This window comes from Corylus avellana, chromosome 4, assembly GCF_965113065.1.
Source record: "Corylus avellana chromosome 4, dhCorAvel1.hap1.2, whole genome shotgun sequence".
In the NCBI taxonomy this organism is placed as follows: Eukaryota; Viridiplantae; Streptophyta; class Magnoliopsida; order Fagales; family Betulaceae; genus Corylus; species Corylus avellana.
Window position 1 is genome coordinate 29,194,771 of NC_142493.1, and position 24,323 is coordinate 29,219,093.

The following is a 24,323-nucleotide window of genomic DNA, read 5'->3' on the forward strand; positions in this document are numbered from 1 at the left end:
AAAAAAAATAAGTTGTATTTTTGATACATTTTGATAGTTTAGTGTGCTATTTTAGTTTTTTTTTAAACAATATTGTAATTCACAAACGCCTGTTAGGTTGGGTTTTTTATTTTTTTATTTTTAATTTATTTATATTTTTCCCGGTTTATTAACCATTTACTTGTGATTGCCAACAATAGAACATTCACCGATTAAAAAACAAAAAAAAGGGTACATTAACCTACGTACGCACTCACTTACATTTGACATTTTGTCCTAACAATATAATAATTAGATTTAATCTTTTCACTAGCTTGCAAGCAAAGTAAAACATAAAATTCTAATCTTTTCACGAGAAACTACAAATCAAAGATTCGAAGGTGGCTCCTCCAAATCGTCACCACAAACGTTATGAGTAGTGATATTTGGCCCACCGGCGTGCTTGAACAGTAAGTACGTCGGTGATAAAATATTATTTTTTTACTGTTTAAATATTAATAATATTTTAACACTATCGTACTTACTATTCAAGCATGCCGGTGGGCCAAATATCACTACTCATCGTATATACCATCGAACTGATCCAATCTTCTATTTAAGTCCACACACATTGGACTCCTACAACATCAGATCGCCAAGCTTAGCCATCCATCATGGTGCATCCTCAAGTCATCCTCGTAACATTTCCCGCGCAAGGCCATATCAATCCTTCCCTCCAATTCGCCAAGCGTCTCCTTCTCTTGGGAGCACGTGTCACCTTCGTCACCACCGTCTTTGCCCACCGTTGCATCACCAAGACCCCTACTCCTGACGGATTGTCCTTCGCCACCTTCTCTGACGGCTACGACGACGGGGTTCCACCCGATTTTGACATGGACCACTACACGTCCGAGCTCAAGCGCTGCGGCTCCGAAGCTCTTACCGATCTTATTCTTTCCACCGCAAACGACGGCCGATGTTTCACGTGCTTAGTTTGCACAACATTCATCCCCTGGGCCGCCGACGTTGCTCGTGAATTTCACCTTCCATCAACGCTTCTTTGGATTCAAGCTGCCACGGTTTTCAACATATACTACTACTACTTCAATGGTTACGGTGATGTCATCAGGAACAACAACAATGACCCCTCATGCTCAATAAAATTACCGGGGCTGCCATTGCTCGCTAGCCGTGACCTTCCGTCCTTTTTGCTTGCTCCAAATATGTATGCTTTGACAGTCCCAGCATTGCAAGAGCAATTTGAAGCACTTGAAAGGCAAGACAATCCCAGAATACTAGTGAATACTTTCGATGCATTAGAGGCCGAGACCTTAAGAGCGATCAGAGGATATAATTTGATTGCAGTTGGACCGTTGATTCCATCTGCTTTTTTGGATGGAAGAGATCCATCCGACACTTCTTTTGGGGGGGATCTTTTCCAAACCTCCAAGGACTACATCGAATGGCTCAACTCCAAGCCCAAATCATCCGTTATTTACGTGTCGTTTGGGAGCTTGACGGTGTTAACAAAGCAACAAAAGGAGGAGATTGCAAGCGCATTATTGGAATCCGGCCGCCCCTTCTTGTGGGTCATAAGAGCTAAGGAAAATGAAGAAGAGAAGGAAGAAGATAAATTGAGCTATAAGGAGGAATTGGAAGAAAAGGGAATGATCGTGTCGTGGTGTTCTCAGGTGGAGGTTTTGTCGCACCCCTCGTTGGGATGCTTTGTGACGCATTGTGGGTGGAATTCAACTTTGGAGAGTTTGGTTTCTGAGGTGCCTGTCGTGGCGTTTCCCCAGTGGTCGGATCAAGGGACAAATGCAAAGCTGATCGAAGACGTGTGGAAGACGGGAGTGAGGGTGACTGCAAATGAGGATGGAATTGTTGAAGCTGATGAGATCAAGAGGTGCTTGGAATTGGTTATTGGAGTTGGAGATCGGAAAGGGGAAGAAATGAGAAGGAATGCTAAGAAATGGAAGGATTTGGCTAGGAAGGCTTCCAAGGAAGGTGGCTCTTCCTATGAGAATCTTAAATCTTTTGTGGATGAGATTGGAGAAGGACTGAAAACATTTGCTTAAGGCTTGAAGCCTTGAAGGGTTTTGTTCCTTCTTTATTTTTTGTTTTGTTTTTTTCTTTGTTCTGTTTACATACACAAGTATTATTATATTCTGTAGCATGGTTACGTATCATATGACGATGTCACTCTTCAATTTCTATATTACAAACTATTCAAAATGTTATTAACTAGAACTAGGGGCGGAACTAGCATTTGGAGTTTTGGAGGTAAAATTAAAAAATTTAGGGGTAAACAGAGTTTGGAAGGCAAAATTAAAAAATTTAAGAGTAAAATTTTAATTTTTAAAAATCTGACGGATGGGCTCATATTAACTAAAATTAAAATTCCAGGGGCTCAAATTGAGTGATTTTGAAGTTTTGGGAGGCTTGTCAAATTGCGTGATAGTTCAAAGGTTTAAAGTAAAGCTACCCATTTCTTTTTTTCTTTTTGACTTGAAAAATGATAGAAATCTTTTCTATAATTGATTGCATAAATTTCTACGCACATATGACTAATGTATCCCTACATCGTGAGAAAAAACTTTGATTATGACAAATGATATGATATAAACTTATCGATTATGAGTATTTTGTGGGATATAACATATCTGAAATATGACACTAAATGAACATGAGATATGTTATTTAATAGACTCTTATACAACTGTTATATAATTATAATGATGTGACAGTAAAAATTAACTATTAAATTTTTCTTATTATAAGCTCATATAGATCCAAAAGGCTAATTTTTACTTTCAAATCGTTATATTTCTTTAAGAGAACAAATTTTACCTTGTCCAATTGAGGTCATATCTGTCTACTTGTTTGGTCAGAAAGTCAATAATTATCTTATAATCGGCTACTTTTTTTATTAGTATTGTAAAACGCTATGCCAACTCTAAATATGTGTTTATCACAATTTATCGCAATAAAGCAGGTAGACACGAATATTTTTGTGGTGAAGAGGAAACTTTTTAGAAATCGATCAAAAAGTAAAATCTCTATGAGGCAGTCAAATTCCGAAAATCACTATTAAAAGATATTCGGAGATTATAGACACTAGGAACACTTACAAACCGATATAAGACCTTAACTTTGTAAGATCGACAAGCCTACAACTATATATATATATATAATCCTTAAACATAATCCTTAGATTAGGCCCTATTAATAAAATTTGATGTGGAGGGCGTGCCACAACCTTCTCACAACAAAAGATAAGCTGCTCAAGCGTAAAGTAGCTAGTAACAGACCCTTCATGTCCCATGTGTACTCTTGAAGCTGAAACTATTTAATTATCACATACTACTGTGGGATTGCTCCTCTGTGAGAGATGTGTGGGGATCGAGTGAGAGATCCATTCAGAAATTTTGTCACCTTAATTGGACCGGACTTTCTTCATGTGGCTGAGGACGTCCTAATAAATCACGTACGGCTAGGAGACTCTCACTACGTACGTTCATACGTACAGCCAGGAAGACATGGTTCCGGAGGAATGCTTTTGTCCACGATGCAGTACTAGTGTTTGCTCACCCTGATAGCATAGTGAGGCTACGGAAGAATTCAGAAGGGCCCAGGAGTTATCTTCTTCATGTCAACCGACCGAAATGCAAATGCTACTGCTCTTGGTTTAGCTAAGGGGGCATCAAAACTAGTTGTAGATAGGGATTGGATGGGGAAAATCCCCCTAACTGTATCTGTGATATTAATTAATGAGATGGAAAAAATTCCTCCATCCCATGAATGATTAATGAAAGTCACAATATTATTTCAACAAATGACAATATAATAATTAGCTTTAATCTTTCCAGTAGCTTGCAAGCAAAGCAAAACGTAAAATTCTAAGAGAAATGCTAAAGGCCAAACTTTTTTGCCCAACAAAAGTCCAACTTTTACCCTTTATTTTTTTTCTAAAAAAAACAAAATGAAAAATGGAAAAAATGTCTGAAGCAACCCTATCTATTTTTTGCCTTTCTTTTATTTAATATTTTTTTAAAAAATGAAAAATAGTATTTTTCTTCATAATAATGACATTTTCTTGAAAAAAATGACATTATTATGAAAAAAATACCAATTTTCATTTTTAAAAAAATACCAAATAAAAGAAAGACAAAAAATAGATAGGGTTGCTTCAAACATTTTTTTCATTTTTTATTTTATTTTATTTTTTAAAAATAAATAAGGTAAAAGTTGGACTTTTGTTGGGTAAAAAAGTTGGGTCCCTATCATTCCTCAAATTCTAAACATATTGGTCCGGCCACTACTTTTGTCCGTTTGACATTTGTTGATTACTACCGGGTTATAGGGAGCAGCATTTTCTTGCATGTTTCAATAGATTATGATTTCATGAGCTAGACCAATATATTACAGGGTAGAAATTTCCTTCTAATTGGTCCGGAGGAAATATCCTTTAACCCATAAATAGTGTCAAGTGTCTATAAACATTTAAAAGATACATTAAATTTAATGAGATTAAGAATTTAATATGCATTTTAAATATTTATAGAAACTTAACACTATTTTATATGAGTTGGAGGATATTTCTTTCGTACTGATTTTAAAGAAATTTTTATCCTATATTATATAAGCATTATTATAAATATATGTATACAAATTAAACACTTCATCAATCACATTAACAATGATAATTTCAAAATGAGATGTTAATCTACACCAATAGATTATTATAATAAATCACATTCACCAACTATTTTTACATTATTATGGATAATAAAGCTATAATTTTTTGGTTTTAACACGGCAAGAAGTGACCGGTGATAGGATACGAAATGATCATATTAATTGAACATGATTCCTGCAATATATATATAGATTATTATAATAAATCACATTCACCAACTATTTTTACATTATTATGAATAATAAAGCTATAATTTTTTGGTTTTAACACGGCAAGAAGTGACCGGTGATAAGATACGAAATGATCATATTAATTGAAGATGATTCCTACAATATATATATATATATATATATATATATATATATATAATAAATCACACTCACCAACTACTTTTACATTATTATGGATAATAAAGCTATAATTTTTTGGTTTTAACACGACAAGAAGTGACCCGTGATAAGATACGAAATAATCATATTAATTGAACATGATTCCTACAATATATATATATATATATATATATATATATATATACACACACACACCAATAGATTATTATAATAAATCACATTCACCAACTATTTTTACATTATTATGGATAATAAAGCTATAATTTTTTGGTTTTAACACGACAAGAAGTGACCAGTGATAAGATACGAAATGATCATATTAATTGCACATGATTCCTACAAAATATATACATCATTATCATCGTTGATATATATTTATCAGCAATGACATATGTTGATGTGGATATGAGTTTTTTTTTTTTTTTTTTAAATAGCTATTAAAAATAAATAAATATAACATTAACTATGACATTATGGTCAATTCAAGGATTGAGCCAGCTTTCCATTTAGGAAGGGACTAAGAATCAAAATTTTTTTGGGAGGGACCGATTGACAAAAAAAAAAAAAAAAAAACCTTAAATTTTTTTTTTTTCTTGTAATTTGGGGGAACTAGGGCGGTAGGACCACTCCCTATGATCCTATCCCCTAAATCCGTCCTTGATGGTCATCACTAATAATCATAAGTATGCTAATAAGACCATCCATGCAAGTTTGACCCATTAATTCGTCATACGAACGAGAAATTACAAATAAAAGATTCAAAAGCTCCTCCTCCAAATCGTCACCACAAACGTCATACGATCCAATCTTCAATTTAAGTCCACCACATTGGATTCCTACCACACCAGATCGCCAAGCTTAGCCATCCATCATGGTGCATCCTCACGTCCTCCTCGTAACATTTCCCGCACAAGGCCATATCAATCCTTCCCTCCAATTCGCCAAGTGTCTCCTTCATTTGTGAGCACGTGTCACCTTCGCCACCACCGTCTTCGTCCACCGTCGCATGAACAAGACCCCTCCTCTTGATGGATTGTCTTTCGCCACCTTCTCCGACGGGTTTCAACCCGATTTTGACATGGACCACTACTGCATGTCCGAGCTCAAGCGCCGCAGCTCCCAAGCTCTCACCGATCTTATTCTTTCCACCGCAAACAAGGGCCGTAGTTTCACGTGCTTAGTTTGCACAAAGCTCATCCCCTGGGCAGCCGACATAGCTCGAGAACTTCACCTTCCATTGGCGCTTCTTTGGATTCAACCCGCCACAGTTTTCAACATATACTACTACTACTTCAATGGTTACGGTGATGTCATCACAAACAACAGCAATGACCCCTCATGTTCGATACAATTACCGGGGCTGCCATTGCTCACTTGCCGTGACCTTCCCTCCTTTTTGCTTGCTTCAAATATGTATGCTTTTGCAAGCCCCAACATTGCAAAAGCAATTTGAAGCACTTGAAAGGCAAGACAATCCCAAAATACTAGTGAATACTTTTGATGCACTAGAGGCCGAGGCCTTAAGAGTGATCAAAGAATATAATTTGATTGTGGTTCGACCGTTGATTCCATCTACTTTTTTGGATGGAAGAGATCCATCCGATACTTCTTTTGTGGGGGGATCTTTTCCAAAGCTCCAAGGACTACATCGAATGGCTCGATTCCAGGCCTGAATCATCCATTATTTACGTGTCGTTCGGGAGCTTGGTGGTGTTGACAAAGCAATGAAACGAGGAGATTGCACGCGGATTGTTGGATTCCGACTGCCCCTTCTTATGGGTCATAAGAGCTAAGGAAAATGAAGAAGAGAAGGAAGAAGATAAATTGAGATGTACGGAGGCCAGGAATTGGAAGAAAATGGAATGATAGTGCCATGGTGTTCTTAGGTGGAGGTTTTGTTGCACCCCTCGTTGGGATGTTTTATGACACATTGTGGGTGGGATTCAACTTCGGAGAGTTTGGTTTCTGGGGTGCCTGTCGTGGCGTTCCCCATGTGGTCGGATCAAGGGACAAATGCGAAGTTGATCGAACACGCGTGGAAGACAGGAGTGAGGGTGACTGCAAATGAGGATGGGATTGTGGAAGGTGATGAGATCAAGAGGTGCTTGGAATTGGTTATTAGAATTAGAGATCAGAAAGGGGAAGAAATGAGAAGGAATGCTACGAAATGGAAGGATTTGGCTAGGGAAGCTTCCAAGGAAGGTGGCTCTTCGTATAAGAATCTTAAATCTTTTGTGGATGAGATTGGAGGACTGAAAACATTTGCTAATAAAGGCTTGAATCCTTGAAGGGTTTTGTTCCTTCTTTATTTTATTTTATTTATTTATTTTTCCTTTGGTCTGTTTACATACACAAGTAATATTATATTTTGTAGCATATATGGTGAGGTAACATATATATGACGATCGATGTCACTTTTCAATTTCCATATTAATTACAAACTATTGATCAAAATGTTATTAATTGACTAGAACAATCCAGCATACACCATCAATAGGTTCAGGTTAATTTGTGATTAATGTATAAGTAATGACTTTATGACCGGTCCACATGCAGCGAAATCAAATCAATGGGCTTGTGTCCCTAAGAGGTAGCTCAATTAGCTAGGACCACGTCTAATGAAGCAGAGGTCACTAATTCGAATCTCTCTCCTCCCTCTTGTGCGACATGTCAAAAAAAAAAAAAAATCAATGGGCTCGCTATATATTTTGTGATTGTGTAAGGAACTGAACGTACGTTCATGAACACACTCAGAAAACGGAGAAAAAAATTCAGTCTCTTTCTACATTCATAATATTTAGGGTGTAGTAACCGTCAAGAACCCGATGCTTATTTGATGTTTCTAATGAGTTTGAATAGCTAGGTCTATATATAAGCATTTAGGTATATTAATGTTTTTTAGAAATTCAAATTTTGAATTTGAGATCATCATACGACATGTTTTAGTCCCATTTTTTTACATGATTATGTCGCTCTTATGATGTCAGTGTAATAACCCTATAATTATATAGTCAAGTTTGTAAAGAAAGAATTTTGAATCCCTAATTTTGTACGTTCTTATTAAGACCGAAAATTATTTATTAAAAAAAAAAAGGCTTAAATTTTGGTTGATGAACGATCGAGAAAGGAGACAACTAATTAAATAATGATACCAGCACATCTTCTTAGGAAAGATTATATTATCAGCACATCTGCAACTCAGGACTCAAGCCATTATGTTCAGTGTATTTGAGTTTTGGCTTTTGGATGAAATGAAATATTCCATTCATGGCCTTTTCGGTTTGGCATCTACATTGGGTTTCTGGAAATTGAGATAAGATGCATGATAAGTATCATCAACATGAGATCCATTTACACTAACGGTTAAGATTAGGATGGTTCATGAGATTTTTACTCTATGATCTGTAAAAAGGTCTTCAGATTTACAGGTTTAGATGATAATTTTGCTGCATCAAGTGGTTGAAACTCTAACTGAAGTTTTTGAACTAGGATATTTTTGAACTTAAAGTTTTGCTTGGGGGACTTTTTAACAAGGGTAGGATATGTGGTTAATCCTCAGTCATCACAGGATGGAAATTAAAGATATGATAGCTAGGAAGGGGCTCTTTTGATATATTGGAGAATTGTAGTTGAAAAGGGTCTTAATTTTTTATATTACAACGTACAACAATTTAGGGCAGTCTTTCATTAATGAAGCTTTGGAGAAAGCTACTTACCATATATCCTCCCAACTCCCCATGTATAGACAATGTGGATGCAGAATTTGAGATGGTGGTTTTCGTGACAACTAGTCTTTCATTTCTCAATCTAACTTTTTCAACTAAAAAAAAAAAAAGTATGCTAATCTCTGAATCCTACAGGAGAATTAGCCACTGAACTCCTCTCATGATGGGCTTCTTAATAAATAGCCCATCTATAATTATATATAATAAAACCTAAAATATATTTTAATATATATATTTTTTATTTTCTCATTTCATTAGTGGCAACACCCGGATGTCGCCGCTATTGGTAGCATCATTAGCGGAGACAATATTCTCTTAGTGAATGCATTCATGTGACACTGTACATGAACTCATGTACGGATTTTGTATTTTGGTTTACATAATTAAATTGATGGACGAGTTTTTTTTTTTAGCTAAAAATTGAAGATGACTAATCTATTGGGACTGCTCTTACAAGTGAAATAAAACCTAGGATATAATATTGTTTTCCCTTGTTAACATTAACTTGTTTATGCCAAAGGTGACTTTCATCTTTTCTTTCATTATAATTTCAATAGTGAGTTCCTGAATTAGAAAAAAAAAAAATCTTGTATTTTATTTGAGATAAAAAAGAAAGCTTTATGTATGTCATCAATTATAAATTTGTAACTTTTATTCTTTTACAATCATAACAACAGCCACTTCCACAAATCCAAATGCAACTAATTAATTCCTTCAAAGTACTTTGGCCATTTCCTCACCCAAAGAACATCCGAACTCGAATATTTTATGACGCTACTATAAGAACATGTACACTATGCATGTTTGGTAAACCAAACCTAATTAACTCATTGGCTTTCATTTATAGAAGTTTGAATTAATTACAGTGAAACATTCTTAACAACACGTCGTGAATACTTGGTCAACATGCATGGTTATGCATGTGTTGTCCTTTGAATTTGTTTATCGGTAGCTGCAACTTATTTTGATTTTATTTAATCCTCGTCTTTAGTTGCCGACCACAATAGCTACAAATTAATATGTTAACATAAGACCCATTTCTCGTCCTCTCGAAAAGAAAAATCACATATTCACAAAGCTCGATCATGGTGCATGCATCCTAACTTCCTCCTCGTTACATTACCCGCACAAGGCCATATCAATCCTTCCCTCCAATTCGCCAAGCGTCTCCTGCTCTTGGGAGCATGTGTCACCTTCACCACCACCGTCTTCGGCCATCATCGCATGACTAAAACCCCTATTCCTGACGGATTGTCCTTCGCCACCTTCTCTGATGGCTACGACGACAGGACTAAACCCGATATTGATAATATGGACCACCGTGTATCCGAGGTCAAGCGCCGCGGCTCCCAAGCTCTCACTGATCTTATCCTTTCCGCCGCAAACGGGGGCCGTAGTTTCACTTGCATAGTTTGCACACCGCTTATCCCTTGGGCTGTCAATGTGGTGTGTGCACTTCACCTTCCATCTGCGCTTCTTTGGATTCAACCCGCCACTGTTTTGGACGTATGCTACTACTACTTCAATGGTTATGGTGATGTCATCAGGAACAACAACAATGACCCATCATTCTCGATAGAATTACCGGGCCTACCATTTCTCGGTAGTTGTGACCTTCTCTTTTATTTGGCTGCGCCAAATATGTATGCTTTTGCAGTCGCAATATTGCAAGAGCAACTTGAAGCACTTGAAAGGCAAGACAATCCCAGAATACTAGTGAACACCTTTGATGCACTGGAGCTCGGGGCGTTAAGAGCGATCAAAAACCTCAATTTGATTGGAATTGGGCCGCTAATTCCGTCTATTTTTTTGGATGGAAAAGATCCATTGGATAATTCTTTTGGAGGAGATCTTTTCCAAAGCTCTAAGGACTACATCGAATGGCTCAACTCCAACCCCAAATCATCCATTGTATACGTGTCGTTCGGGAGCTTATTGGTGTTATCCAAGCAACAAATGGAGGAAATTGCACGCTGATTATTGGAGTCCGGCCACCCCTTCTTGTGGGTCATAAAAGCTAAGGAAAATGAAGAAGAAGAGAAGGAAGAAGATAAATTGAGCTGTAAGGAGGAATTGGAAGAAAAGGGAATGATAGTGCCGTGGTGTTCTCAAGTGGAGGTTTTGTCGCACCCCTCGTTGGGATGCTTTGTGGCACATTGTGGATAGAATTCAACTTTAGAGCGTTTGATTTGTGGGGTGCCACATGTGGCATTCCCTCAATGGTCGGATCAATGAACAAATGCGAAGCTGGTCGAAGAAGTGTGGAAGACGGGTGTGAGGGTGACTGCAATTAAGGATGGGATTGTTAAAGGTGATGAGATCAAGAAGAGGTGCTTGGAATTGGTTGTTGGAGGTAGTGGAAAGAGAGGGGAAGAAATGAGAAGGAATGCTAAGAAGTGGACATTTGCTTTAATTTGGCTTGAAGGGTTTTGTTCTTCATTCATCTTCTTCATATTTTTTTTTCTTTCTCTCTTCTTTATTATTTTTCTCTATGCAAGTATTTAAGTTGGTCATGTCTCCGTGTCTCCATCTGGCTACCACGTGCTAGCGAGTGTACCACATGCGCCGCAAGTAGATCTTACTTATGGGCATGTGTCTAACACGCGCCGAAGCGTCGAACGCCCTACTCAACACATACAGCCTTCTTCTACCCCTCACCGCTGTCGCCGACCTCTTGTGGCGTTTCAATAGCTTTCGACAACCACTGCCGTCGCGTAGTCTTCACGTGCCAACAATTGGCTTCCACGCACTGGCCCAAGCCGCCTTCCTCTGCCTTGTCCACCACCGGTGTTGCTATTCGATGATTTTATTTGATGTTTCTTTATTTTTCGTTGTATTTTTCTGTTCTTTGTGTTTCTTTTTTTGGCAAGTTCTTTTTACTCGGCTATTTTTCAATTTTTGGCAGAGTTTTCCCTCTCTCTACACTACTTATGGTTGGGTTTGATTTCTTGTACCGACTACTGATGCTCGTATTGGTAACTCTTATGGGTTTAGTATCCATTCGTTTGATGGGTCATATCATTTATTTTATCCATTCCCGGCTGTTCTTATGAAGACTATGTCACCTTTGTTTTTTTATTTTCTGGTAATTTCTTCCCCCCCCCCCCCCCCTCCCTACATCGAATAGAAAAAAGTATTTAATTTTCATTGATCATAATTAATAGTTTAAAGAAATTTCTTGAAATTTATTTATGTGGTAAATATGTTCAAGAAGCAGACTAAATTAATTACTAGTTAGTTCATTTTAGGAGTGTTATAAGCAGAGAGATGGAGGAAGGGGGTGGCCCATATATATAGGCCATGCCATCCCCGGCCAACTCATAAGGAAAAAAAATTGAAGGTATTTTTTTTGCATATCGGCCTCTAACAACACAATTTATTGGCCCTTGGCTTCTGCCCATACTAAACTCTGCCTCTATCCATGTTTACAGGACAAGCCTTAAGTCTTAAGATGTATGTTTTGATCGATACATATATATTCTAAATTCAGCAAAACACAAGGTTATATACACCTTCCTAACGTATAGGCAAACTGGTAATTAAACTCTGAATAATTAATTGAATTGTTCTACACCCAACAAGCTAAATCACTTTGAAGATTTAAACATGGACGAGAAAAATCCCTAATTGCTTTAGACACACATGGAAATTAGGAGAAACGAACGAAATACGACCGTTCATATGAAAACATAAATGAGCTTAAACTGTTTGGACAAGCGTTTAGGTACCTAGTCAGGATATCCTGACAGGTGCCCAATCAGAAAATATCCACCTGTCCTCGTATTACATGACATCCAATCCAACTCGAATCGGCCATTCGGCCCACATCTATTGTTAGATTAAAGATAATAATGGTGATTTAAAGTGCATTAAATAATCCTGCCGGCACCGGCAATAATGGTTACACATTCTACACTCTGGATATTTCTCTTTCGAGGCATCATGTAGATAACTTGATTTAACTTGATTTAAGCATTTTATATCTAATCAATTTTATCTAATCAGGACTTAAACATTGAGTATTTTCTCTCTCTCTCTCTCTCTCTCTCTCTCTCTTCTCTGGGTTCATTCACTCACAACTCACAAGTACTAATAAATAAATTGTCTTGTTAAAGCTTCTTTTATAACTTTTTTTTTAGATCTTTAAAATTTTAAAGAAATAGTAGATTTTTAAATTATGTAATTTTTGCTATTTTTAGTTATTGAAACGTTTGAAAATATTATAAATTAAAAATGTGGAATGTTACGGTTAAGAAATCAATATATTTTTTTTCATATTTTTACTTTTTATGTTGTTTAAAAACTTTGAACCAATTTTATTTTATTTTATTTTTTATTTTTTTTAAATTTTATGAAGAAGAAAAATGATCCCTACAAAAGTTAAAATGAGGCATTTTGAGAAGAAAATTATTTTTAATTATCTCGATAACATGCTATATTTTTAATGAATATCATTTTTTAAACATTTTGATGCATAAAATAATCTAAAAAAATTATACGAAATCTAGATCAAAAATGGCCGCCGGAGAGTAAAACTATAAAAACCAAACATCCTCGTCGAAATGAAAGCCAGCAAATCCTTGCTTAATAAAGTGACAAATTAAAACGTGATCATGTGAAATAATCGAAGTACTTGTTGGATAAATTTGGAATTTCGGGTCCCGGCCTACCGAAACCAGTGCCGTAGATGCAACTCCTTGAGCAGATCACGTGCATGCATGATCAACCCAAGGCAGTCCTTGGCCCTCTCGTATAGACAACAATATATTACAGGTCACCGCCCCCTCCAAATCGTCATCTCAAACGTCATAAATGCTACATATATCTTAATTATTATTTTGATGTATATATATATATATATATATATATATATATATATATATTTTGTGGTTATGAATATTTTGTTTTTGGGTGGTTTGGTAGGATTTTGTTTTGAAAAACTGTGCATATTTCGATCCGCTTGAGATTGCATGTCCCATAAATTGACTCGTACCGCATGATCAAATGTATTCCCATTAATTGCAGAGAGCAGTCCACGACGATCATGGTGCACCGCCGCTTCCTTCTCGTTACATTTCCCGTGCAAGGCCATATAAATCCCGGCCTCCAATTCGCCAAGCGCCTCATTCGCTTGGGAGCCCACGTCACCTTCGCCACCAGCGTCTCCGCCCGGCGCCGAATGAGCAAAACCCCCACGTTCGACGGGTTGTCATTCGCCACCTTCTCTGATGGCTATGACAACGGGGTTAAACCTGGCGATGACGTCGAGCACTACATTTCGGAGCTTAGACGCTCTGGCTCCAAAACTCTCACTCAACTTATTGTGTCCAGCGCAGACGAGGGTTGCCCGTTTACGGGCTTGGTCTACACGCTCCTACTCCCATGGGCGGCGGAAGTGGCACGTGAACTTCACCTCCCATCAGCCCTCCTTTGGATTCAACCCGCCACGGTTTTGGACATATACTACTACTACTTCAATGGGTATGGTGACGTCATCAGGAACAACAGCAATGACCCCTCATGTTCGATACAATTGCCGGGACTACCATCGCTCACTAGCCGTGACCTGCCCTCCTTTCTGCTTGCTTCAAATTTGTATGCTGTTGCGCTCCCGACGTTTCAAGAGCAACTTGAAGCGCTTGAAAAAGAAAGCAAGCCGAGAATTCTAGTGAACACCTTTGATGCACTGGAGCCTGAGGCGTTAAGAGCGATCGAAAAGTTCAATTTGATCGGAATTGGGCCGCTGATTCCGTCTGCTTTTTTGGATGGGAAAGATCCATCGGATAATTCTTTTGGAGGAGATCTTTTCCAAAGCTCAAAGGACTACATTGAATGGCTCAACTCCAAGCCCAAATCATCTGTTATTTACGTGTCGTTTGGGACCGTGTCGGAGTTAACGAAGCGGCAGACGGAGGAAGTTGCTCGTGGATTGTTGGGTTGCGGCCGCCCATTCTTGTGGGTCACAAGAGCTAACGAAAATGGAGAAGAGAAATTCATGAGTTGTAAAGGGGAATTGGAGCAAAAGGGAATGATAGTGCCATGGTGTTGTCAAGTGGAGGTTTTGTCGCACCCCTCGTTGGGATGCTTTGTGACGCATTGCGGGTGGAATTCAACTTTGGAGAGTTTAGGTTGTGGAGTGCCTGTCGTGGCATTCCCCCAGTGGTCAGATCAAGGGACAAACGCGAAGCTGATCGAGGACGTGTGGAAGACGGGAGTGAGGGTGACTGTAAATGAGGATGGAATTGTGGAAGGTGATGAGATCAAGAGATGCTTGGAATTGGTTATCGGAGAAGGAGGGAGAGGGGAAGATATTAGAAGGAATGCCATGAAATGGAAGGCTTTGGCTGGCGAGGCTGCCAGGGAAGGCGGTTCTTCGTATAACAATCTTAAAGCTTTTGTCGATGAGATTACACAAGATGGTTGTTAAAAATAATACCTTTCTTTTTTTCTTTTTTCTTTTTTTTTGTGTTTTTAAATAAAAGTTTTAAAAATATTTTGCGTTTAAATCGTTTGTTAATGCTTTTGCTAAAGCAAAAAACTCCCTAAAAAATCGTTGTCAGGCTAGGCTTGAAAAGGTTTGTGTGGCATCTCACATTGTCTTGACTCCTGAGTGTGAGAAAGGGTTGTGCTTATATAAATTATGCTCTTTCTAAGTAGTTTATTCGATAACAAAACTGTGCGGGTTAATGCCCCCAAGTTAAGGCTCAAAACGGAAAATATCATACCACTTCAAACAATGATATTATAGTTTGTGCTAAAAAAAAAATGGCTTGTGCATTATTGATTCTTGTTTTTCACTTTTGCCTTGCAATTTTGTTTATTTTTTTTCCTTTTCAGACGAATTTTTTGGTGTACATTTGTAACTTAGAAAGTACGTCACTCGGTACAATCTACCTCGTGATTTTCATGAAATAGACAAGCTGAATTATACAAACTCCAACAATTTAACCTCTAAAACAATGACATGTGTTGTTTAATATGTCAGAAGAACATGTTATTAAAAAGATACATGTCACTTTTTTAATGTTGAGTTCCTACAATCTAGTTTGCAAGAAATTTAAGTCTTGATGAGAGCCGAGAACAATTTAGACTTGCACCTTTTATTTAGGTAACTAATTAAACTTGCACCCTTATACATTGTTTCAATTTTGGGGAAATAAGTTATGTTTATTTAAATTAATTTAAAAGAGAGTTAAGTCCAGTACTCATACCAATGTAATGGACCAACGGCTATTAGGGCAACAAAGCTTGCAACTAAATCAAGGGATGCATGAATTCTCGTAGCAGGGGATAAGAGGGCTCTCATAAGCGACCGGTGAGAATGATATAATCAATAAAAGTGTATGGTGTAGTAATGAAGTGTTCAACGATGCCATAATACATCAATGAGTGTTAGTAGTATGGAGGCGTAGCAGTAATGCAAAAAGTTCATTGGAGTATCAAAATGAACACTTCATTATTTATGTGTACTCCAAAAACTCTTAAAATATTTTGATACCACAAAAGTGCAGTACAAATCAAGTAAACTACGTGAACTAATTTTACATTTTTCCAAAATTAAAATAAAGATTACAATTTAGAGTTTAATAGTATCATGTAATAATAGTGATCACATCCTTAATAGAAGGTGAATATGTGAGGTTAGCGGGGTTTTATTTGCTTTTAATTAATTGTTGGGAAAAATACGCTTTACCCCACTGAATTATCCACTCATTTACACTTTTAACCTCAATATTTAAAAAGTGACATTTTACTCCGCCCCCTCCCCCCTAAAAAAAAAGTATCTGACATTGACACTTAACCTCCATGAAGTACACTTTACCCCTGAAGCATTTAGAATTGACACTTTACCCCCAAATTAACACTTTACCCCTCCAAAACTTAGTTACTTCGGGGGGTAAAGTGTATTTGAATCCCTCCGTCAGATTTAGTTGTTAACTTCCCTGATTTACCCCTAAAAAGACCAAAATATCATTGATTTTTTTTTAAAAAAAATAAAAATTGGAATTAAGGGTAAATTTGGAATTTTATAAAAAGTCAGGGATATAAACGTCATTGTCTCACTTTTAAAGTTTAAAATCTGAAGGAAAGGTTCAAATTGATTGCAATTGAAAGTTCATGGGTTCAAATGGAGAGGTTTTGAAGTTTGGAGAGATTCTTAAATCATTTGGTAATTCATGAGTTTAAAGTGAAGTTACCAAAAAAAAAAAAAAAATTGTATCTTCATAATAATATTCACATCATATACAACCCCATGGTAAGTAATATATATATATATATATATATATATATATATATATATAGAGAGAGAGAGAGAGAGAGAGAGAGTAATGCCGTACCATCTTTTTATCCTTCTAAAACTGACTTGACTTTTAAAATCACTATTAAATTTTAGATGAATAATACTAGAATTTTGATCCAATTGTGATTTTCAAAGCTACATCAGCTTTAGGAAGATTTTAGGAGGATAAAAAAGATGGTACCTAGCATTACTCATATATATATAAATATATATATATATATCATCAATGTTTATATTTTTTAAATTAATGTTAATTATTATTAAAATTTTATTATCTGAATTAATTAAATAAAGGGTAAAAAAGTTCACTTAACCCTCTCAAACTACCACCTCAATGACAATTTACCCCCCAAACTACCAAAACAATGACTGTACCCCCAAATGCTAGCAAAATGACGAAATTACCCGTATAAAATTTTCAATAAGACAAAAATACCTTAAAATTTTGAATAAAAATTTAAATTTTTTATTTTTTATTTTTTATTTTTTATTTTTATTTTAGTAAGGGTAATTTCGTCATTTTTTAAAAAAATAGGGGTAAATTGTCATTATTTTAGTAATTTGGGGGGTAAATTATTGCAATCGATAATTTAGAGAGTAAATTGTCATTGGAATGATAGTTGGAGGGAGTTAAATAGACTTTATCCGTAAATAAATTAACTTAAAATGACATCCCATTCATCCCACAATGCACATGGTTGAGGCAGACTGCTGGCACATCCTCTTAATTAGTTTTTAATGATATCCGAGAGCCAACGAGAAGAAAGAAGAAAAAGTGAGATAGAAATTAGAAAGTAATAAAATACACATCAGTTTTCCTACTTCTTGTCAAGCATCGTGCCAATTTGAATAACCATTTGTCTCTCTGCTGTACAACCACAAGAGACAAAGCCTTGTACGTGTTCCACTTTCTTTTTTTTTTCTCGTCCACAAACGTACTCTCGAAAGCAACTGCTTGATTGGATAAGATTTGAGTTCTTCGAAAGATTGTTTTCATTTTCAAATTGATAGACTCAACCAGGCATTGTTTTCGAGACTGCCATAACTTTACTTGGCCACCGTCAGGTTTTCCACTGAAAATATTCAACGAAAATCATTTTATCAAACAAAATCTTGGTGGCATGTACAAATTTTCAAAGGGAAAATTTAAGGGAATTGACCCATGATAGTGTTGTAGGAGACTTTTTGAGTAGCCAGCAAGCAAAACACCTTTTTCATTTGCCAATCAAAATAGAGCGTCAGTCTTAACTCGTGTAACAATCGGAAGAATTATTTATCCACAATGATGCTGAGGAATATTCTGTACACATGATAAAGCTTTTTTTTTTTTTTTTTTTAGTTGGCTTGATTGCCCTTGGCCAAAGCAATACTTTTCAACATATAAGCGCACAATTAATCTCGACTAGAGAGGAACTTGATCCTTATATTGTAAAAATGATTGGCTTTTCAAATAAACTAGAGAGAATTTGGTTAGTAAAAGAATTCCTTTAGGAATTCCAAGGGACCTGAATCCGTTGAATAAAGTGTACTTAATTAACTTCTAACAATTCCTTTAAGAGAATATAAATGAATTTGAGACATGACGACTAGCTACCGTAAAAACATTATTTATTTAAAAGTTTAAGTTCACAAAAGAAATTATTGATTTAATTATTTAATTAATATTATAACTCCTTTATTATATTATGAATTATCGTCCAAAATACAGATGAGGCGAAATTGCATAAAACAAAGATGGTCACGAGGGCAAGTTTTGTTAGAGCATTCAAAGCAGCTCCTTTACATGTGGTTTCTTTTTTTAAGTTTAGAAAAAATGTTAAAAAAATCACAAAAAAGTAACCCACGGTAAAGTCTCTATATTATTTTTAAACATTATGATCGCTATAGTACAACCCAATATATAAGATTGTGCTCTAGCAATCTTTATGCATATTAAAATAAAATAAAAAATAAACTTATTTTCTCCCCGAATCATTAAAAAAGTTAAAAAATAAAGAACTAAATAAATAAATAAAAGTATAAAAATTATATTTAATTAGTATATGAAATGATAAAAGAATGTTACGGTGGAGTACAAGTAGATAGAGAACTATAAAAAGTAGTTCTAACCTATAAATTTATAAAAAATAAAAAAGGAAGCGCATAGGAATGGTCCTAAAAGGTTGTTTTTTTGGGGTTGGAAATGGCAGGCCTTTCTCCAAATCGTCACCGCAAACGTCATAACAACTATTCCCCACCCATCCTATATACACGGTCCTTCTGCGTCCTCAGCATGAATGTCTCAAAATTTGAGCAACCAGAGCCATTTGCACAGAGCAGTTACAGCCGATACACCATAATGGTCCGGCCCCACTTCCTCCTCATAACATATCCGATCCAGGGCCATATCAATCCCGGTCTCCAATTCTCCAAGCGCCTCATTCGCTTGGGGGCGCACGTCACCTTCGTCACCACCGTCGCCGCCCGCCGCCGCATGGCCAAAACCCCCGATCCCGACGGCTTGTCCTTCTCCACCTTCTCCGACGGCTACGACGACGGCTTTAAAGATAATGATGGCGACCTCGGCAAGTACATGTCCGAGATCAGGCGCCGTAGCTCCCAAGCTCTCACTGATCTTGTCGTGTCCAGCGCAAACGAGGGTCGTCCATTTACCGGCTTGGTCTACACCATCCTCCTCCCTTGGGCTGGGGACGTGGCGAATGAATTTCACCTCCCATCAGCGCTTCTTTGGATTCAACCCGCCATGGTTTTTGACATATACTACTACTTCTTCAATGGTTATGGTGATGTCATCAGGAACAGCAGCAATGACCCCTCCTGTCCGATACAATTACCGGGACTGCCATTGCTCACTAGCCGTGACCTGCCGTCCTTCTTGCTTGCTTCAAGTACGCAAACTTTTATGCTCCCAGCACTTCAAGAGCAACTTGAAGCGCTTGAAAAAGAAAGCAAGCCGATAATACTAGTAAACACCTTTGATGCACTGGAGCTGGAGGCGTTAAGAGCGATCGAAAAGTTCAATTTGATTGGAATCGGGCCGCTAACGCCGTCTGCCTTTTTGGATGGAAAAGATCCATCCGACACTTCTTCTGGAGGAGATCTTTTCCAAAGTTCCAAGGACTACATGGAATGGCTCAACTCCAAGCCCAAATCATCCGTTGTATACGTGTCGTTCGGGTCCTTATTAGTGTTATCCAAACAACAAATGGAGGAAATTGCACGCGGATTGTTGGATTCCGGCCGCCCATTCTTGTGGGTCATAAAAGCTAAGGAAAACGGAGAAGAAGAGAAGGAAGACAATAAATTGAGTTGTATGGAGGAATTGGAAGAAAAGGGAAAGATCGTGCCGTGGTGCTCTCAATTGGAGGTTTTGTCACACCCCTCATTGGGATGTTTTGTGACACACTGCGGGTGGAATTCAACTTTGGAGAGCTTAAGTTGTGGGGTGCCAGTGGTGGCGTTCCCCCACTGGTCAGATCAAGGAACAAACGCGAAGCTGATTGAGGACATGTGGAAGACGGGAGTGAGGGTGGCTGCAAATGAGGATGGAATTGTGGGAGGTGATGAGATCAAGAGATGCTTGGAATTGATTCTAGGAGGAGGGAGAGGGGAAGATATTAGAAAGAATGCTATGAAATGGAAGGCTTTGGCTGCGGAGGCTGCCAAGGAAGGCGGTTCTTCGTATAACAATCTTAAAGCTTTTGTCGATGAGATTGCACAAGGTGGTTGTTAAAAATAATACCTTTCTTTCTGACAATGTATTCGAAGTTGATTTTTTTAAAAAAAGGTGTATTCAAAGTGAATGTTGACACTTCTGTTTAAAAATTTAAATAATAAAAAATCATGTACATTATTGTTAAATGCATAAAATTTGAATTCTGATCATAAATTGGATAATATTCGTTTGTAATTGAGAGATTATTGCCTCTAATTTAGGGTAAGTGGCGGTCAAACACACTCAATGCTTTCAATGAAGATAAGTGTTGCATGCACTTCTCATTTGTTTAATAATTCATGAGATTTAAGGGAGTTTAGTAATTAATTCAGAAGTCTAAATAAAGTTTTTTTTTTTAAAAAAAAATTGTATCTTCATAATAATATTCACATCATATACAACCCCATGGTAAGTAATTTTTATATATATAAAATAAATATAATCAATGTTTATATTTTTGTAAATTCATGTTAATTATTATTAAAATTCTATTATTTGAATTAATTAAATAAATTAACTTAAAATGACCGCCCATTCGTCCCACAAAGCACATGATTGAAAGAAACTGCAGGGGCAATGGCGCATCCTCTTAATTAGTTTTTAATGATATCCGAGAGCCGACGAGAAGAAAGAAGGAAAAGTGAGATAGAGATTAGTAAGTAATCAAATGCATGTCAGTTTTCCTTCTTCTTGTCAAGCATTGTGCCAATTTGAATAACCATTTGTCTCTCTGCTGTACAACCACAAGAGACAAAGCCTGATTGTTCGTGGTCCACTTTTTTTTTTTTTTCTCGTCCATAACGTACTCTCTAAAGCGGCTGTTTCATCGGATAAGATCTGAATTCTTCGGAAGATTGTTTTTATTTTTGAAAATGATAAATAATTTTTAAATTATAACATCTCATTTTCAAATCGATAGAGACTAGGCGTTGTTGTCCATACTGCCATAACTTTACTTGGCCACCGTCTGGTTTTTCGCTGAGAATATTCAACGAAAATCATTTTATCAAACAAAATCTTAGTGGCATGTAAAAAATTTTCAAAAGGAAAATTTATGAGAATTGACCCATGAGAGTGTTGTTTGAGACTTTTTGAGTAGCCAGCAAGCAAAATACTATTTTAAAAAAAGCATGTGTATTAAATAAATTAATTCGACGTAAAAAGTCGTACTACATTTTTCATTTGCCAATCAAAATAGAGTGTCAGTGGTGACTCGTGTAACAATCGGAAGAATTATTTATCCACACATGATTTTTGTCTTTCAATGATGCTGAGGAATATACTGTACACAGGATAAAGCCTTTTTTTTTTTTTTTTTTTTGGTTGGCTTGATTGCCCTTGGCCAAAGCAATACTTTTCAACATATGAGCGGCACAATTAATCTAGACTAGAGAGGATCCTGATCCTTATATTGTAAAAATGATTGGCTTTCCAAATAGACTAGAGAGTAAAAGTCTTTAATGCTTGGTGATTTTAATGAGATTGTTGCTTTATCTGAAAAAAAAATGGGGTTGTTTCTAAGGCTAGGGGACAAATGGTTGCTTTTCAAGAAACTTTGAAGGATTGTGGTTTACATGATTTGGGCTTTACAGGACCAAAGTTTACTTGGAATAATGGGAGGTTTGGACACCATTATACGCAAGAGCGACTTGACCGGGCGGTGGCAAATGAGAAGTGGTGCTCTTTGTGGACGATGGTGCATGTGGAAGTGTTGGCGTGTCGTAGCTCTGATCATCACCCCTTGCTGCTTTCTACGGAAAGTTGTGAAAGAAGGGTGAAAAGAAAAGGTGTTTTTCGCCTTAATGCGGACTGGGCAAAAGATAAAGGTTTTAAGGAGGTTGTTCGTAACTCTTGGGCTGATTGTCCACGGCTGGGTGATCCATGGTTGGATGTTCGTGGCAAACTCAACTGATGTAAACAAGATATTCAGCAATGGGTAAAAAAGAAGGAATGGGCATCAGAAGGTCTTATCAAAGAAAAAACAAAAGAGCCGGAAAAGATTCAAACAGAGGCAAATCCAGCTAAACGACAAAGAGAGAAGAAGCTGAAGGGGGAGTTACATGGTTTGTTGGAACAAGAAGACATAAAGTGGAGGCAAAGGGCAAAGGTGACTTGGCTGTGCAATGGAGATAAAAACACAAAATACTATCATGCATGTGTGCGCCAACGTCAACGGAAGAATTCTATTGAGCAGGTTCATGATGATGGGGGACGTTTATGCTTTACTCAGAAATCAATTGAACATGCTTTTGTTGGTTTCTATCAAGACTTGTTCTCGTCGGCCCAACCGTAGTAGGTGGAAAAATGTACAGATGCAATATTGGGGAGAATTACTGAGGAGATGACCAACCAGGGATGCCCATTTTTCTGTTGAAGAGATCCAAGGAGCTTTGAAACAAATGGCGCCGCTCAAAGCACCGGGACCAAACGGGTTCACAGCTAAATTTTACCAACAAAATTGGCCCACCGTTGGGGCGGAGGTATGTAATGCAGTCCTTCATTTCCTTAATAGTGGCAAGATGGATATAAACATAAATGCGACACATATTGCTTTGATCCCAAAAAAGATGGATCCCACACATGTGCCTGATTTCATATCAATTAGTTTATGTAATGTGACGTATAAGCTTATATGAAAAGTTTTGGCTAACCGGTTAAAGAGGGTGTTGCCCCCAACTTATTTCGGGGCAAAAACTCAACAAGGAGAAAACATCTCTTTTCTTTAGCCGCAATACTAAGCAGGAAAAACGGGAGGAAATATCAAGACTGTCGGGGTTACAGGCTACCCAAAGTTCTGATAAATACTTGGGGCTGCCAACATTAGTCGGAAAGTCAAGGGTGCGGGCTTTCCAAAGTCTGAAAGATAGAGTATGGAATTGTTTACAAAATTGGAAGAATAAATTCCTGTCACAAGCTGGGAAAGAAGTGTTATTTAAGATGGTAGTTCAGGTCATCCCGACTTATTGCATGAGTGTGTTTCTCCTTCCTTTGTCCTTGTGTAAAGAAATTCAAGGTATGATGCAGCGGTTTTGGTGGGGCCACAAAGAAAATACTTCTAGAGTTAATTGGGTGAGCTAGGAAAAAATGGGGAAAGCAAAAAAGGATGGAGGTTTGGGATTTAGGGACCTAGTGGCTTTTAACAAAGCATTTCTTGGAAAGCAAATGTGGAGATTACTTCACGCCCCCAATTCTTTGGCCGCAAGAATTATTATAGCAAAATATTATCCCTCATCATCTATTTTGCAGGCTCAAGTAGGGATGCACCCCTCATTTGCTTGGCGAAGCATTATGGCGGCAAAAGTAGTCCTCAAACAGGGACTTATTTGGAGGATAGGTGATGGTTCGGACATTCAAGTGTGGGGGTGATCCTTGGCTTCCAACCCCGACAACTTTTATGATCCAATCACCAAGGAAGGATATGGAGGGGAATGCAAAAGTTTCTGGCCTCATTGATAGAGACTCCCGAAGTTGGAAGGAGATGCTTATTGATGAAAATTTTCTGGCCCATGAAGCACAAGTAATCAAAGGTATTCCTTTAAGCCCAATTTCATCTAAAGATAAATTGATTTGGCGA

General features: G+C 37.2%; 1 protein-coding gene and 5 pseudogenes across 1 annotated transcript; all 6 read left to right on the forward strand.

Moving 5' to 3' along the window:
* The first annotated feature begins 632 nt into the window (after positions 1-632).
* On the forward strand, positions 633-2,036 carry LOC132178374 (phloretin 4'-O-glucosyltransferase pseudogene; annotated as a pseudogene).
* Positions 2,037-5,878: 3,842 nt separating this feature from the next.
* Positions 5,879-7,295, forward strand: LOC132179817 (crocetin glucosyltransferase, chloroplastic pseudogene; annotated as a pseudogene).
* A 2,529-nt stretch (positions 7,296-9,824) lies between these two features.
* Positions 9,825-10,898, forward strand: LOC132178378 (phloretin 4'-O-glucosyltransferase pseudogene; annotated as a pseudogene).
* A 2,872-nt stretch (positions 10,899-13,770) lies between these two features.
* On the forward strand, positions 13,771-15,159 carry LOC132179662 (phloretin 4'-O-glucosyltransferase pseudogene; annotated as a pseudogene).
* A 3,947-nt stretch (positions 15,160-19,106) lies between these two features.
* On the forward strand, positions 19,107-20,809 carry LOC132178851 (UDP-glycosyltransferase 75C1 pseudogene; annotated as a pseudogene).
* Positions 20,810-22,283: 1,474 nt separating this feature from the next.
* LOC148586590 (uncharacterized) lies at positions 22,284-22,661 on the forward strand. The gene has a single exon (XM_088515700.1). The coding sequence runs from the start codon at positions 22,284-22,286 to the stop codon at positions 22,659-22,661; it is 378 nt and encodes a 125-aa protein (XP_088371826.1).
* Positions 22,662-24,323: the final 1,662 nt, after the last annotated feature.

What these genes read in the sequence shown, in the direction of transcription:
- LOC148586590 (XM_088515700.1), top strand. Translation starts at nt 22,284, where the DNA reads ATGGTTGCTTTTCAAGAAACTTTGAAGGATTGTGGTTTACATGATTTG.